The 15,032-nt window shown below is 35.8% G+C and overlaps 2 protein-coding genes across 5 annotated transcripts; one reads left to right on the top strand and one right to left on the bottom strand.

Annotated features, from left to right (window-relative positions):
* Positions 1–338: 338 nt before the first annotated feature.
* LOC306873407 (cysteine-rich hydrophobic domain-containing protein 2-like) lies at positions 339–4,981 on the top strand. The gene is made up of 6 exons (XM_079422674.1): positions 339–612; positions 1,570–1,624; positions 1,976–2,131; positions 3,277–3,333; positions 3,410–3,469; positions 3,563–4,981. The coding sequence occupies exons 1-6, from the start codon at positions 479–481 to the stop codon at positions 3,611–3,613; spliced, it is 513 nt and encodes a 170-aa protein (XP_079278800.1). The 5' UTR covers positions 339–478; the 3' UTR covers positions 3,614–4,981.
* A 549-nt stretch (positions 4,982–5,530) lies between these two features.
* LOC306873365 (OCIA domain-containing protein 1) lies at positions 5,531–10,425 on the bottom strand. 4 transcript variants are annotated; one of them, XM_079422608.1, is made up of 8 exons: positions 10,265–10,425; positions 10,022–10,106; positions 9,875–9,928; positions 9,171–9,218; positions 8,951–9,080; positions 8,583–8,743; positions 6,228–6,380; positions 5,531–5,698 (listed from the first exon to the last, which is right to left on the bottom strand). In XM_079422608.1, exons 1-8 carry the CDS (start codon positions 10,322–10,324, stop codon positions 5,661–5,663), a joined length of 729 nt encoding a protein of 242 aa, XP_079278734.1. In that variant the 5' UTR covers positions 10,325–10,425; the 3' UTR covers positions 5,531–5,660. The 4 variants fall into 4 exon arrangements, with proteins under 4 accessions (XP_079278734.1, XP_079278736.1, XP_079278737.1 ...); XM_079422610.1 differs by having other exon boundaries at positions 10,274–10,422; XM_079422611.1 differs by having other exon boundaries at positions 5,582–5,698; positions 6,228–6,377; positions 10,274–10,425.
* Between the last annotated feature and the right edge of the window lie 4,607 nt (positions 10,426–15,032).

Genomic DNA, 15,032 nt, shown 5'->3' with positions numbered 1-15,032 from the left:
TGCTCATTAGTATACATTAGGATTTGTTTAATGAAATATTTAATTAAAAAGCTTGGTAGATTATATTTACTAAAATGGAACCTGCATGTATTTCCACGTACCTCTGAAAATAGCAAATGCAGCCCAAGAGGGAAACATGTTTTGAATTATGGTACTAACTCATTGATCTTTATCATCTCAAAGTGCTGAGGCAGGGATGATTTTACCAGGTTCAATGCAGGTCGCACGAACCCTGATAAATTCTGTGATGAGGAAGTCCAATGATTGTGAATCTGATTTACAAACTCTCGCGATATATCCCGAGATCAACCCGCGCGAGATTTTCGGCGGATGTTGATGTTTTGCTCCGGGTTTCTGTGCAGTCGTTTCTCATCTCGGCCGTGCGATCTGCGTTAATGCCAGTATTTGCTTAACGTGAGCGAAACACGGTCTTTCTCGGCGCTTCTTTCGGGAAGCAAAGAGGCCGAGGCGGGGGGCGATGATGGAGGACTTTGACGAGATTTACGAGGAGGAGGAAGAGGAAGAAGAGGACGAGGACAGGGCCGCGGAGGAGCAGCTGCTCAAATACGCTCCGGACCCGGTGGTAGTGCGCGGATCCGGGCACGTTACTGTGTAAGACACCGGCAGCTCTGGAGCTATTCGTACACAGATTATCAACCACTATTGATCAAACCAAAGCCGTTAGGAGCACATGAGACAGGCTAAGTGTCATTACAACAACCACGAAAACAGTGGGAGTGTCCTAGACTCATAGTTTAACAACCTAGAAAGCATTTTAAATCCTCAGTTGCACATACAATGCTGTCTAAAAGGGCAGTTTACTCGGTTTTGAGAGGGCAGCTTATATATTGTACCCATATTTCACCCAGAAATGAAAGTCATGTGATCAGTTTCTCACCCTCTCGTTGTTTCAAACCTTTTTTAACAGCCTCAGTCATGGTTTACATTTTTCTCTATGGCTGCTATGAAGGAAATGGTGACTGAGGCTGTCATTTTGTGTGTGTGTGTGTGTGTGTCTGTGTCTGTGTGTGTGTTACATAGAAGAAGAAGTTTTGAAACGTTCATTTTTGGTGTCTAGTATCTGGGGTTTTATCTTTTAGATACCACAGATCCTCAAATATGATTTGTGCAAGGGATACTAAAATACTTAAAGGGCATCTATATAGTTTCTGGTTTAAAGATTTAATCTATACTGTGAAAAATTAATATTATAAATCTAAAATGTCTAAAATATTAAGCAATGTAGCTTAACAGAAACTAAATATGTTCCAGATATTCCCTTCTAAATAATTACATTACTGTACTGTTACATTTATAATTTAGTTACTCATTTGTTTACTTAAATACACAAATAATATTAATCAAATATTACTTGTGTATTTATTTTAATATTTTTTACACTGTTTTTCTGTAAACTTTTACATAGACCCCTAGCACTCCCTTAACAAATATATTTGAGCATATAGAGTATTACAATAGATATACAGTAAATCTACTTATGCCTTTGTGGACGTTTAAATTTGAGAAATTGAAATCGAAACATTTTAAATAGTTTTTTCCTCCCTGCAGGTTTGGACTGAGCAATAAATTTGAGTCTGAATTTCCCTCAGCCCTTACAGGAAAGGTAAGTGTAATTTTAGTGGCTTTTCCGTCTGAAGAAAATACTGTTAAATGCATAATTATTCACTAATCCCTATGAGAAGAAGTGAAAAGCGTTGTTACTGGCAATCAGAAACTAAAGGAAATAGTTCTGTTAATGCTGTTACTTTATATAATGCGTAAAATAAATTATTCGCCTCAGAATTTTTGTGGAACGCGAAATGAGACGTTTAGCAGAATGTTCAAGCTACTCTCGTTCAGGGTAACTGGTTGTCAAGCTCCAAAAAGTGTGTATTACCCAGTGTGGCGAGCACCACATGTAATTTTGAGGTCAGATATGGGTTATTAAAATACTGCTTTATTTGTTCATTGGCAGGTCGCACCGGAGGAGTTCAAAGCCAGCATAAACCGTGTGAACGGCTGTCTGAGGAAGGCTCTCCCAGTCAATGTGCGCTGGCTGCTGTGTGGCTGTCTGTGCTGTTGCTGTACTCTGGGCTTTAGTCTGTGGCCAGTCATCTGTCTGAGCAAGAGGGTGAGTGTGTTCAGAGTCACTTCAAGGAAGGCTCCTCGCTTAATAGAAGTTTAGCTTAATCAAAAGCATTTGTGGCATGTTGTCAGGGTTTGAAAAAATGCAAATAGTGGGTGTTTAGAAATGCATCTACAGTGGAAATCTGTGGGTTAGGGATGTCATTTTTGCATTTAATACAGACAGTTTTGCAGTTTAAATAACGGTTTAATTCAAAAGAACTAACAAGTGCTTTAAGAGAAATACAAACTTTACATTTAAACACATAGTATGCCTTTCTTTTTATTATGACAAAACGAGGGGCACAAATTTCTTGGATAACTGACAACAGTAGACCTGGTCAGGTTTTTTTTTTTAGTGCTCAAACGATTAATTGCATCCAAAATAAATGTTTTTATTTACAAAATATATCTGTGTGTACTGTGTATATTTATTATGTATATATAAATACACACACACATGCTAATATATATATATATATATATATATATGAGAGAGAGAGAGAGAAAATATTTGCATGTATGTTTATATTCATATAATTTTATATCATATATAAATACATTTAACATATAAACTTAACATATTTTTCTTAAATGTATACATGCACAAGTATGTATTTATATATACATAATAAATGTACACAGTACACACATACTATGCAAACAAAAACTTTTTTGCATGCAATTAATCACGATTAATTGTTTGACAGCACTAGTTTATTTATTTTTTAAATAAATTATTTATCAAACGTGACAGTAATTATATTTAATTCTTTTGAAACAGAATAGTTGTTTTCAACTTTGATGTTAATATAAATGTTCTTTATGCATCAAATCAGCATATTAGAATGATTTCTGAAGGATCAAGCAACACAAAAACTGTATTTACAAATTCAGCATTGCTATCACAAGAATAAATTATATTATTTAAAAAATATAACGTAGAAAACAGTTATTTTAATTTAATAATATTTCACAATATTGCTGTTGTTACAGTATTTTTGATCAAATACATGCAGCCTTGGTGATCATATGAGATCTGTAAAATCTTATAGACCCCAAACTTTTGAAAAGTAATGTACATAAATTACACGCTCTTTTCTAGTGATTTTACTGGTCATATACTGAATAATGTGTCTTTTTCACCTATAGACACGCAGATCCATAGAGAAGTTATTGGAGTGGGAAAACAGCAGATTGTATCACAAGGTATGTTGCTTGCTTGTTTGCTGTTTGTATTTTCCTGTCTGGTGCTAATTTTACTACATGCCCTCTGTTCATTTAGCTGTGTTTGCATTGGAGGCTCTGCAAAAGAAAGTGTGAAACGAACAACATGATGGAATATGTAAGCCATCTATAAACACACCCTAATCTAATTGCACAGTGACTGTTTCACATTCAACTTCATGTTCATAATTTCTCTCTGTCCTATTTCTAGGTCATCCTAATAGAGTTTCTACCCAAGATTCCCATCTTCAGGCCGGATTAGCAGTGGTGGGCCAGAGCTCATCCCTCCGGCGTGGTCTTCCTGAGGTGCCTTTCTCCGGTACTGTCATGGTCTTATCATGTGGCCTCGTCCTTTTCCCCTCCACACTCTGAGCAAGAGACTCACCTCACGGCCGAGCGCCACTCACAGCACTCCTCTCGAGAAAGCAGTGTTTACAACCCACACACACACATACGCACAGACCGAGGCACACATCGGTGCCGTTCTGGTTTCGCAAGTGCATGAATACACACAGAGAGACCTTTACTGTCACATGACTACACGGATTCTGCGGGGAGGCCACGGGAAGTAACCTCTGAAGCTCCAAACTGGAACAACGTCTACTACGTTAATCAGATCACACAGACTGCGCAGTGTGTACTAGCTAAGTGACTTCCTGTTGCTGACACTGTAGAACGGATCAGTGCAGAATGGCTTGAAGAAGTGACAACGGTAGAATTAAACTCTTTTATTGTATTAATTAAAAAAGATGGATGTTAGGAATGATTAATACTGATTTTCAGTTAGCTGAGAGCCAAATGGACACGGTCAATGCACAATACATAGTTCCCTTCTCACAAATGATCATCTATATATAAAGACAATCAAACACTGACTGTGCCACGCACCGTCTAGACTCTGACAGGACTTTGGAGTCTAGTTGAAGTCACGGACCTGATGTGGTCCAGGTGCACCTATGGGTAGTGATGCAGCACAGATTAGATTTGTTTTGGTTTTTTGAGTATTTTTTTATCCTTGTTTACTTGCTCAGTTTAAAAAAGAAGAGCAGCAAATGTTTGTTTCTTGATTTTGTGTGTGTGTGGGTGATTATTTCTGTCTGTCCCTGAGATATTTTGTTCGTCATTTGGCTCACAAGTGAAACAAATCAACACTTAAAGATGCAAAGATTCTTTAAAACAAATTATTGGGGGGTCAAACAAAATAAATTGTTTTTTTATTTATTTATTTATTTTATATATATATGAACCCACATATATTGGAGTTTCTCCAGGGCAGAAAGACTTTTTATTAATATTTCTCTTAATTTCTTTTCATCAGTGAGTCAATCCTGGGTCGTGTCCTATGCAGGCATTTTCTCTTAATGGACTATATTTGTGTAAATGTATCCAATTGTAGGTTAATAAAACAGTTACATCCCAATACTCTAAGACAATTGGTCCTATAAGATCTCAAAACTTGAAATTTATGATGTGTGTGTGTGTGATTACCGATATTATTACTGAAATTACAATTCTCTATCTCTCGTCTGATGTCATCCCAAATCCCAGGGACATCGTTTTTATTTTTCAAAAAGTAATTTCAGTGTATTTATGTACAATGTGTGTACAGAAATAAAATATTCCCAACTTGATTTTTGTGTTTTTTTCCATATAATTCTGATTGTTGTATGCCTATATTGTGACGACTGTTTAAATTCAAAGCGTTTAATGTCAAATTATTTTACCATAATTATTGTGGTTTAGTCTGTCTTAGCAAAACTGTGTCTGCTAATAAATTGCTCATACTTCTAATTAGGGGGTTATTAATCTCAGGTATTAAAGATGACATAACTCATTCTTGAAAAAAATGTGCCGCTGACCTAGATGATTCCTGCAATTGTAATAATGAAATGACAGAAAAAAAACAATCAGGGACTAACATCATACAGTAATTCTAATTTCATGGTGTGCTAAAAACTCTAGTGCTAATGGAACTGTGGGACCAGTTCAGTGAGTGGGAAAGCACCAATAAAATGGTCTTCCATGAATGTAGAAAAATCTTGCTGCTATTATCAGATAATGTATTAAAGGAATAGTTCTTCTTCAGTTGGTCCCCAATGACTTGCATATTGATTTTTTTCCCCATACTATGGAAGTCAATGGGGACCAGCAACAGAAGGTTGTAAGCTGTACACAGTGTAAAAATAAAAATAGTCTTTAACCAAATTAAATAGGAACACAGTCAATGACAGACATTTCTCAGACATAGTTAGACATCTGTATTGTAAAAGACATCAGTTACAGACAGTGAAACAGTGTTGAAGCAGCTCTCATTCCTCCCATGTGTCTCCATATATATTCTTCTTCCCTGTTTACCAAAAAACAAATATATTAAAATATATATAAAAAACATTTTAAAACTATTATACGGATTAAATACTATTCTTACTTCATACAGAAAATAATTTTAGAGTTGCCATTGTTTCTTTTTATAAAGCTGATGAAAAAACTATCACAAGTGACAGGAAAAACATGTATAATGTTAAAAAGATGAATTTTTGAACTTTCTATTCATCAGAGAATCCTGAAAAAAGTACCTCAAAAATATTAAGCAGCACAGCATTTTTCAACATTGATAAAAATAAGAAATGTTTCTTGCACACCAAATCAACATATTTCTGAAAGATCATGTGACAGTGAAGACTGGAGTAATGGCTGCTGAATATTCATATTTAAAACACCCATCAATTGCTCATTTCTGTACAAAAACGGGCTGCAAAATTATCAGATCTTTATTTTTTTCATGTACATTGGAGTTTTTTAGTTTAGAGTACATAAAAATGACTCGTCGCGTCACAACTGTTTTGGACGTGGGTTAGAAGATTGTCAGGTCTCACCTCTCTTGGCTGGGAAGGTTTCAGGTGAAGGCTTCAACAGTGTCTCTGGTTTCTGAGTCGTCGTAACTTCATAGTTTTCCCTGTTCTTACTCCGTAGCTCTTCGTACAGAATGTGTTTCTTCTGTACCTCCTCCTCAACGTAAGTTGGTTCTGCTGAAACAGAGGGATGTGTTTAAATACCAATTCAAATTTTATTTAATTTCGGGGTGAACTACTCTTTTAATATTCGGAGTAAAAAGATTCTGCTCAAATTAAAGCTATACAACCAGGCTGTGTCCCTTAAGACATCACTACTTGCTGCCTTCTCAGTGACAAACTAATAAAACCAAACATGAATCTCAAATTTATTGTTCATGATTGGTGTCGAATAAATCCACTTAAGCAACCCGTGTGCTACAATACATGTCTTTTTGTTGTTGTAATGGAAAAAAAAAATCATAATTTGGAATTTATATGTGACCATGGACCACACAACCAGTCATATGGGTCGATTTCCTGAAATTAAGATTTATACATCATCTGAAATCTGAATAAATAAGCTTTCCATTGATGTATGGTTTGTTAGGATAGAACAATATTTGAAAATCTGTAATCTGAGGGTGCAAAAAACAAAAACAAAATATTGAGAAAATCGCCTTTAAAGTTGTCCAAATGAAGTTCTTATCAATGTATATTACTGATCAAAAATTAAGTTTTGATAGATTTACAGTAGGAAATTTACAAAATATCTTCATGGAACATGATCTTTATCCTAATCATTTTTGGTATAAAAGAAAAATTTATAATTTTGACCCATACAATGTATTGTTGGCTATTGCTACAAATATACCCGTGCTACTTAAGACTGGTTTTGTGGTCCAGGGTCACATATTAGAAACTTCACTGTCAGGTTTTGAGAGAGGCATCTTAAGGCTTTACCAATTCATAATCTAAAGATTGTGTTAATTCATATGATAAATATGATAAATTGGAAAACTAGATGAGGTAAAATGAACCCTGAATATGTGCTGATGTGTAATAATTCTGATGAAAGGTTCGAAATTTCTGAAATGAGTGCAATCGTGATTAATATTTGTGATCATTTTTGAGCAAAATAATTGTGATTATCAGTTTAACCATTATAATGAAGATGAAAGCAAACTCTTTCCCCGCCAAACACAGAATTTTTTGGGTTTCCACGTTCTTTTTTTTTTTTTTTTGTTTTTTTTTTGTACACCTGTGTATGTGAGCGCTCTTGTGTTCATAAGGTTCCTTCATGTAAATGTTTAATAGTGTGTGTGGAGAACAACAGCCCCAACCCGCAAGGCATGAAGCAGGCATGGAAAAGATCCGGGCCCCAAACATCCGGAGGCCCCCCTGGGCACGGGACCCCCAGGAGAACCACCCCAGAAAAAAGGGCAGAGGAGAGCCCGAAGGTGGGACATCCGACAGCCACAGTGTAGACGCCCCAGGGTGCTGTGGCGGCAAGCCCGCAGGCTCCGCCGGCAGCCGACCACACCAGGGCAGACCGGTCCCTGGGCCCGGAGATCCAAGGGCCCCCCACCCCCCAACCGGGGCCCAGCAAAGCCAGTAGGGACAGGCCCCGCCAAGCGACCGCCGAAAGTGGGCCAGCGCTCACCCGAGCACCCTGACCCGGCGCGAGAAATCACCAATGCACCGGCGGCAACCTCCACCGGCAGGGCATGGTGGTGGGGTGGGGGTTGATTGAGATGAGGAGTGAGGTGGAGTCTAAGGCCCGACCTGACACATAGACGAACAAGCACACATATACACAAGCATACTTTCCCACCCTCATTTCCCATGGGTTTCCACGTTCTTACTGTTATATGCTCGGGGGCACTATTACGCATCTCCTGAATGAGTCCAAAATGTCCCAATCAAAGACACAGACGAAGAAGCCGAAGAAACAAGCAATTTCATAAGCAAGCAAATGCATATGAAAAATAATGCGATCATCAACAATAAACAGCATATAATGGAAAACTGCCCAATGTTACAGACTGTGCAGGCTATGGGGTGCTGATGGAAGCAATCTACTGCATCTTTGCTTTGATCATCTTACTGAATATGATCCAGATGTAGTATTTGATAAAAATGTGATTTTCTCAGCTTTTTTGCTGAAAATGTTGCTTTTTTTTTAAGAGACAAGTTTTGATATAAATATAATGAAGACAGAATATAATGAATTTTTTTTTTTCTTTTTTTTTTTTAAGTAGAGGCTCTGTTCTGTATTTTGATGTATTGCATGTTCAGATATGCATATTCTGAGGGTCATGAAATTTTAGTGAAAGTGATCAAAAATGCTAGCGGTGGCTGGCAACCTTTTTAAAAAACGGAAAGAAAGAATGAAGTTACCTGTAATTTGAGTGTCATATTGAGCTGCTGAGGACATGGGGTCACTGTTAGTGAAATCACTAGAAAAGGAGAATGACTGATTCCTCTGATCATCAAGTTGAAAGGCCGGCTCAACATCAGCTTTGTTTGGATCACTCATTTCTGGGTCCTTATGGTTAAACCTGAAATATGTAAAATAAAAAATCCTTTTGCAGGTAGAGACAAGCAATGTTAGTAACCAAACAGTTTTGACAACCATTCTGACCACTGTTTGAAAAAAAAAAAAAAAGACATTTCTCGAAATATCTTCTGTGGAACATAAAAGAATCCTTTGAGAATTTGGGAATGCTAGTTGCACTTTTAAATGTTGTATGTTCCTGTTTGCTCACACTGGTGGCTGGTGGCGCTGTCTCTGTCTCAGTGCCTCCCCCAGAGGCGAATTCTCCAAGCTCTTAAATTTCTCCTGGCATGTCTTCATGTATGACAACTTCCCTCCCAGGTAGCCAAAAACACCAGCAACTAACACATATTTAACACATCGACACATAGTATTATTATTAATATTCAGTCTATCAATTATTCATCTCAGTAACAGTAAATTTTACTCACAAGCAACTTTGGGCAAAGATCCAAATCTACTGGAGGCTGTAAGAGCACCTAAAACATATAGATCAAAACTTTTACACTCCTGTTTAAAAGTTTGGAGTCTGTAAGATTGTGTCAATTACAGGCCACATTTATTTGATTAAATATACAGTAATTATTGTAATATGCTGATTTAATGCTCAAGAAATATTTCTTCTTATTATTAGTGTTAACATTTGTGCTGTTGAATATTTTTATGAAAACTGATACTTTTATTTTCAGAACAGCATTTATTTGAAATATGTGACCCTGGACCACAAAACCCGTCTTAAGGCGCTGGGGTATATTTATAGCAATAGCACAAAATACATGTATGGGTCAAAATTATCCATTTTTCTTTTATTCCAAAAATGATTAGGACATTAAGTAAAAATCATGTTTCATGAAGATATTTTGTAAATTTCTTACTGTAAATATATCAAAACTTCATTTTTGATTAGTAATATGCATTGCTAAGAACTTCATTTGGACAAATTTAAAGGCGATTTTCTCAATATTTTGATTTTTTTGCACCCTCAGATTCCAGATTTTCAAATAGTTGTATCTCGGCCAAATATTGTCTTATCCTAACAAACCATACATCAATGGAAAGCTCATTTATTCACCCTTATGACTGGTTTTATGTTTTATGTCACATATGTTATCTTATGTATAAAGTATAAACCCACCTCTAGAGATGAGGAACTGAGTGAAGGCCATGCCGATGGCAGACATAGGGAGAGCTGTAGGAACATAAAGGAAGAAACATAATTCACTTATGATATCAATAAAACCACAAGCATAATAATGAAAATAAGCACTGGACATGCACTCACATCTGTACCAGAAGCTTTCCTGATTACACTCCCTGAACACTCTCCTCTCCTCCTCTGTGGGGATGTAGTCAATTCCTACGGGACCCTATACACTCATTACAAAAAAAAACATTAAAAAAAGCATTCATGCATAAGGTCTACTGTATATGTTAGCCTAAAGAGACCAGCTGCATTCAGCATTACAGTGCATAACCTGGCAACACCACTCTATCATTTTCTGTCTTTCTAGGTGATGTTTGTTACCAAACACACCACGACTGCATTTCCTGGACGTTCAGGGTCGGCTGGAGACTGCTGGGACATTGTGCATCCGACGTCTTTGGCTGCAGTGCAGTCGCTGTCCAGTCACGCACCTCACGCTCACGAATGTCAAATCCACTGGAAGCTTCTTCCTCGACTGTGCTGCAGGAGTTCATGGGTGACCAGCTTTCAGTGCCACCGTGCGGTTTCACATGGAATAGCAAGAGCTCACTCTACAATTTGTTATACAACTAATTTCTCAAAATATAATTAAACATTTTAAAGCCTTAAACTATATACTAGCAAATTCATAATCATAATTTTTAAAGTCAATTTAGCCTACATATCAGTCTTATGAAACCACATTTACTCTACCAGTTGAAAGGTTTTGAACAGTATGATTTTTTTAGAAGTCTCTTCTTCTCACCAAGCATGCATTTATTTGAGCCAAATTACTGCAAAAAACAGTAAACTTTTGAAACAGTTTCACTATTTAAAATAACTGTTTAATTTTTTTTAAATGTAATTTATTCCTGTTATTTCAAAGATGAATTTTATCATCATTACACCAGTTATTTCATGCTTCAGAAATCATTCTAATATTCAGATTTCTTCTTCTTCTTCAATTCATCAAAGAATGCTGGAAAAATGTACTCAGCTGTTTTAAATAATAATAATAATAAATGTTTCTTGAGCAGCAAATCAACATATTAAAATGATTTCTGAAGCATCATGTGACATTGAAGACTGGAGTAATGTTGCTTTGATCACAGGAATAAATTACATTTTAAATATATATTCAAATGGAAAGCAGTTATTTTAAATACTAAAAATATTTCGCAATATTACTGCTTTTGCTGTGTTTTGACTCAAATAGATGCAGGCTTGGCGAGCAGAAGACAATTCTTTAAACATTTCAAACTCTTGAGTGGTAGTCTACCATGATCAAACATTTGATTATGAATGAATAAAGATTGCAGGATGGTTTCAAGCTGATTTTCAGCCCTATCTATTTAATTGTCTTGTGAAACTTATGCAATGTTACCATGCATATCCCTTGTTTATGTAACTATTTAGTTTTTTCTTTGAGTGAGTTGACATAGTGTGATAAAGAAAATATAAGCACAATTACTTGAACTATTAAAAATAATTGAAATATTGAAATATTCCACAACTACTGTATATAAGTATTAAATAAAGTATAAATAAGAAAAAGTGATTTGCTCCAAGCAATATCAGCGATGGCTCTGGTGCCGGAGAGGCTTCTTCAGGTGGTCTCGAAGCAGCATCTGATTTTATCATTGCACTTCAGTCTTAATAGACGGCAGGTGGATCCCAATGTCTTGTGACATCACACTGGAAATCCCTTCTAGTTGTTAATAAAAGGCCTCCCATTTTCTAATTTTTCTTCTTCGGGATTCTCTGCTCTGCTGTATTCTACGCTTCACCTGAAACACTCCAGCTGAGGTAATGCCCAGCTTCTTTTTCTTTAAAGCACATGTATAACTATGCTCTTGCAAATGCATGTTCTAAACATTTTCTCAATAAATGCTTAAAACAATAACACGTGTTGTGTTTTACTTCATGAACCACTTTCTGAAATAAAACAGTTACAATAACATGTGTGGTGTCTTTGTTAATAAACTACTTCCTCAATAAAACAGTTACAATAACATGTGTGGTGTCTTTGTTAATAAACCACTTTCTTATACAATAACATGTAGCAGTTACATAACAGCCCATATGAGGCTTTTCCAGGATATAAACAAAATAGTACACCATTAGACATATCATGTTAATCAAATGCATCAAACGATGAGGCAGGGTAATTGTATTCTTATGCATATAATATAATATATATATATATATATATATATATATATATATATATATATATATATATATATATATATATATATATATGGCACACTTGATACAAGAACGAAAGCTGAAATATGAAATATATCATATAATAATAATATTACTAAAATATCACTGTTTAGAAGTCACACAAGTTATTTTTCACATTAATGATATGTGATTTTCTAGGCCCATAAAAGGTGAAGAAAATTGTAATGTATCAGTGTTATGCTATTTATATTTTTCTACCAAATAGTGTGTTTTTATTTACATCTTTTGTTTCTTTGACACCTTGTGCTCCATAATGCAAATCATAGTTGATCATGATAGGCCTTGGCTTTTGTGCATGACCTGAGGTAGTTTACTGCACCCCAGTCTTGTCTTTGTGTGTTAGACTTAAAGCTGGCTATGTATTGTTTTTCCAGTGTTGAATATATAGATATATGGCACCACTGTCTTTATTTTGCATATGATATTATAGATTATCAGACCAGTGATGATAAATTATATGGTTTAAGGGACTGTGAGCTCCAAAAGAACTTGAGACCATAAATAGCCTGACAGAAAAGTTGTTATGTGGCCCATAACAGTTAGAGTATATGTTAAGCACTGAAAATGATTAACGTAAGTGCTCTTAAAAAGCACTTAATGCTGTTTTTACAGTTCAGTCTTAGATAATTGATTACTTATGGCAAAATATGTCACTTCAAGTAAGCTAGATACGTTTATGTACTCTATTCTGTACATTATCAGTGGTTTTAAAACCGGTGGTTTTAGAAGTGAAGATAACTGGACTGAAAACAGTTGGTGGCTCCATTAGTCTAAACTGGGCAAACCATTTATTCAGTGTAGTAATCGATCAGAATTGTATTGCTTCTCTTCAGTCTCTTTTAAGGTCACAGGGTTCGTCTGGTTGTATGTAGACTGGAAAATTTTAGTAAATTTCATAATTAATCACAAAGTAATGGCAAGTAACAAATGTAACAATGTGACATTTTCAAGAACAGAAAGACTACTGTTTTCTTTTAAAACATATAATCCAATAATCTTTGTTATATTCACACATTTTTGTACTATGTAGGCTGACTACATTATCAGGATAACAGACATTATTAGAAAAATATACTAAACATTATGACATTTACATATGTATATATGTAAATATATTGTATGATATAATGAATTTTTATTCAAGTCTTTGTCTTTGTGTTCATTTAAATGGTTTATAATTGTTTTGTTTATAATTATAATGGTTTATAAAAGTTGTTTTAATTCACTGTTTTCTGTGGATACAGTATTGGTACATTAAAAAAAATATCAAATTTTTCTGAAAAAAAATCTATCTGTCTATCTATCTATATAATCTTTATAATTAGCTAATTGTCATAAAAGAATGTGTCATATACCATACTAAATAAGGGCTTTAAATGGCCTAATGATTAGAGAGTCCGACTTGTAATCCAAAGGTTGCGGGTTCGAGTCTCCGGCCGGCAGGGATTGTAGGTGGGGGGAGTGAATGTCCAGCGCTCTCTCCACCCTCAATACCACGACTGAGGTGCCCTTGAGCAAGGCACTGAACCCCCAACTGCTCCCCGGGCGCCGCAGCATAAATGGCTGCCCACTGCTCCGGGTGTGTGTTCACGGTGTGTGTGTGTTCACTGCTGTGTGTGTGCATGTTGGATGGGTTAAATGCAGAGCACGAATTCCGAGTATGGGTCATCCGTTCAGGGTTTTCCCCGTAAACAAGATGCTGGAATAGGCTCCAGCCTCCTCACAACCACAAGCAGTTTGGAAAATTGATGAATAGATGTTTCCCCTACCATCATAATAATGATTTAATTCATTCAGAAACTGATTGTCATGTGATCCAGTGCAGATGCAGGGCAACAGGAATGTTAATGTATTGATCAGTGCCCTAGATTCAGGGTTCACACACACACACTAGTTTTGTACTCACACATACTCTCCTGAGAACAAGCAGTTCATTTTTGTCCTCTGCTGAGGACATTATGCATCTATATTTATTGAAATATATGCCAGAATTTTAAATAATGGTTAAAGAGGGAATTCTGGGCTTTTTGGGGATACGGCCTCTCCTAGATCCTTTTATGGTAGAGGTACATTGAATTATTTCACTCTAAATATGGCGAATTATATCACTTTGTCACTTAGTAAAAATTTTATTTAATTTTACTAAGTGACAAAATTACATAATTCATGATTATGTATAAATCTCAATTTTGAAAAATTGACACTTAAGACTTGTTTTGTGGTCCAGGGTCACATATTATATAAACAAAAACGTTTATTTTGGATGCGATTAATCATTGCCCAGCATTAGATTTTATTTGTAGATTTTTATTTTAGTTGAAGTTTAAGCAATTTTGTTCTGTGCTTTTGTCATTTTTTATTAATATCTAATTTTCAGAATTCTATTTCAGTTTTACATCTAGTTATTTTAGTATGTTAAGTTAATATACAAATCAAAGTCTATGCTTAGTGGAAGTACTTTAAAAGTACATATTAGTACCTTTTGAAAGGTACTGCCCCAGTGACAGCTTTCGTAACTTTTATCTGTAAGTGTACCTCACATATAAAACGTGATGCAGGACACATCATGAAACACAATTGCACATTAAGTCTTCCATATCACAGACTTTAAAAACCAGACACCTTTACACAGTCATTATCTGATGCCACACAAGGACACTTCGAACCATGTGCATGAATGGGCACACAAACACACACACACACACACACACACACAGACACACTCCCTTTTCCGAGTGTTATCACTGACGTGGTAAACCCTGGACAAGGGAATCCTAAATTATCTGCTGGGGGGGACTATAAATGTGTCTGACCGAGCAGAGGTTGGACTGAGCCACTCTGAACAACAGCAGAATTTGAG

This window comes from Barbus barbus (assembly GCF_936440315.1).
Source record: "Barbus barbus genome assembly, chromosome: 8".
In the NCBI taxonomy this organism is placed as follows: domain Eukaryota; kingdom Metazoa; phylum Chordata; class Actinopteri; order Cypriniformes; family Cyprinidae; genus Barbus; species Barbus barbus.
This window is presented reverse-complemented; position numbering and strand designations above follow the sequence as displayed.

Excerpts from the sequence above, each read along its gene's own strand:
- LOC306873407 (XM_079422674.1), top strand. The coding sequence starts at position 479 with ATGATGGAGGACTTTGACGAGATTTACGAGGAGGAGGAAGAGGAAGAA. Across the intron at positions 613-1,569 it reads GGATCCGGGCACGTTACTGT|GTTTGGACTGAGCAATAAAT; the intron begins GTAAGACACCGG and ends TCCTCCCTGCAG. Across the intron at positions 3,334-3,409 it reads ACAGCAGATTGTATCACAAG|CTGTGTTTGCATTGGAGGCT; the intron begins GTATGTTGCTTG and ends CTGTTCATTTAG.
- LOC306873365 (XM_079422608.1), bottom strand. The coding sequence starts at position 10,324 with ATGTCCCAGCAGTCTCCAGCCGACCCTGAACGTCCAGGAAATGCAGTC. Across the intron at positions 10,107-10,264 it reads ATGCAGTCGTGGTGTGTTTG|GGTCCCGTAGGAATTGACTA; the intron begins GTAACAAACATC and ends ATGAGTGTATAG. Across the intron at positions 9,929-10,021 it reads GGAAAGCTTCTGGTACAGAT|CTCTCCCTATGTCTGCCATC; the intron begins GTGAGTGCATGT and ends ATGTTCCTACAG.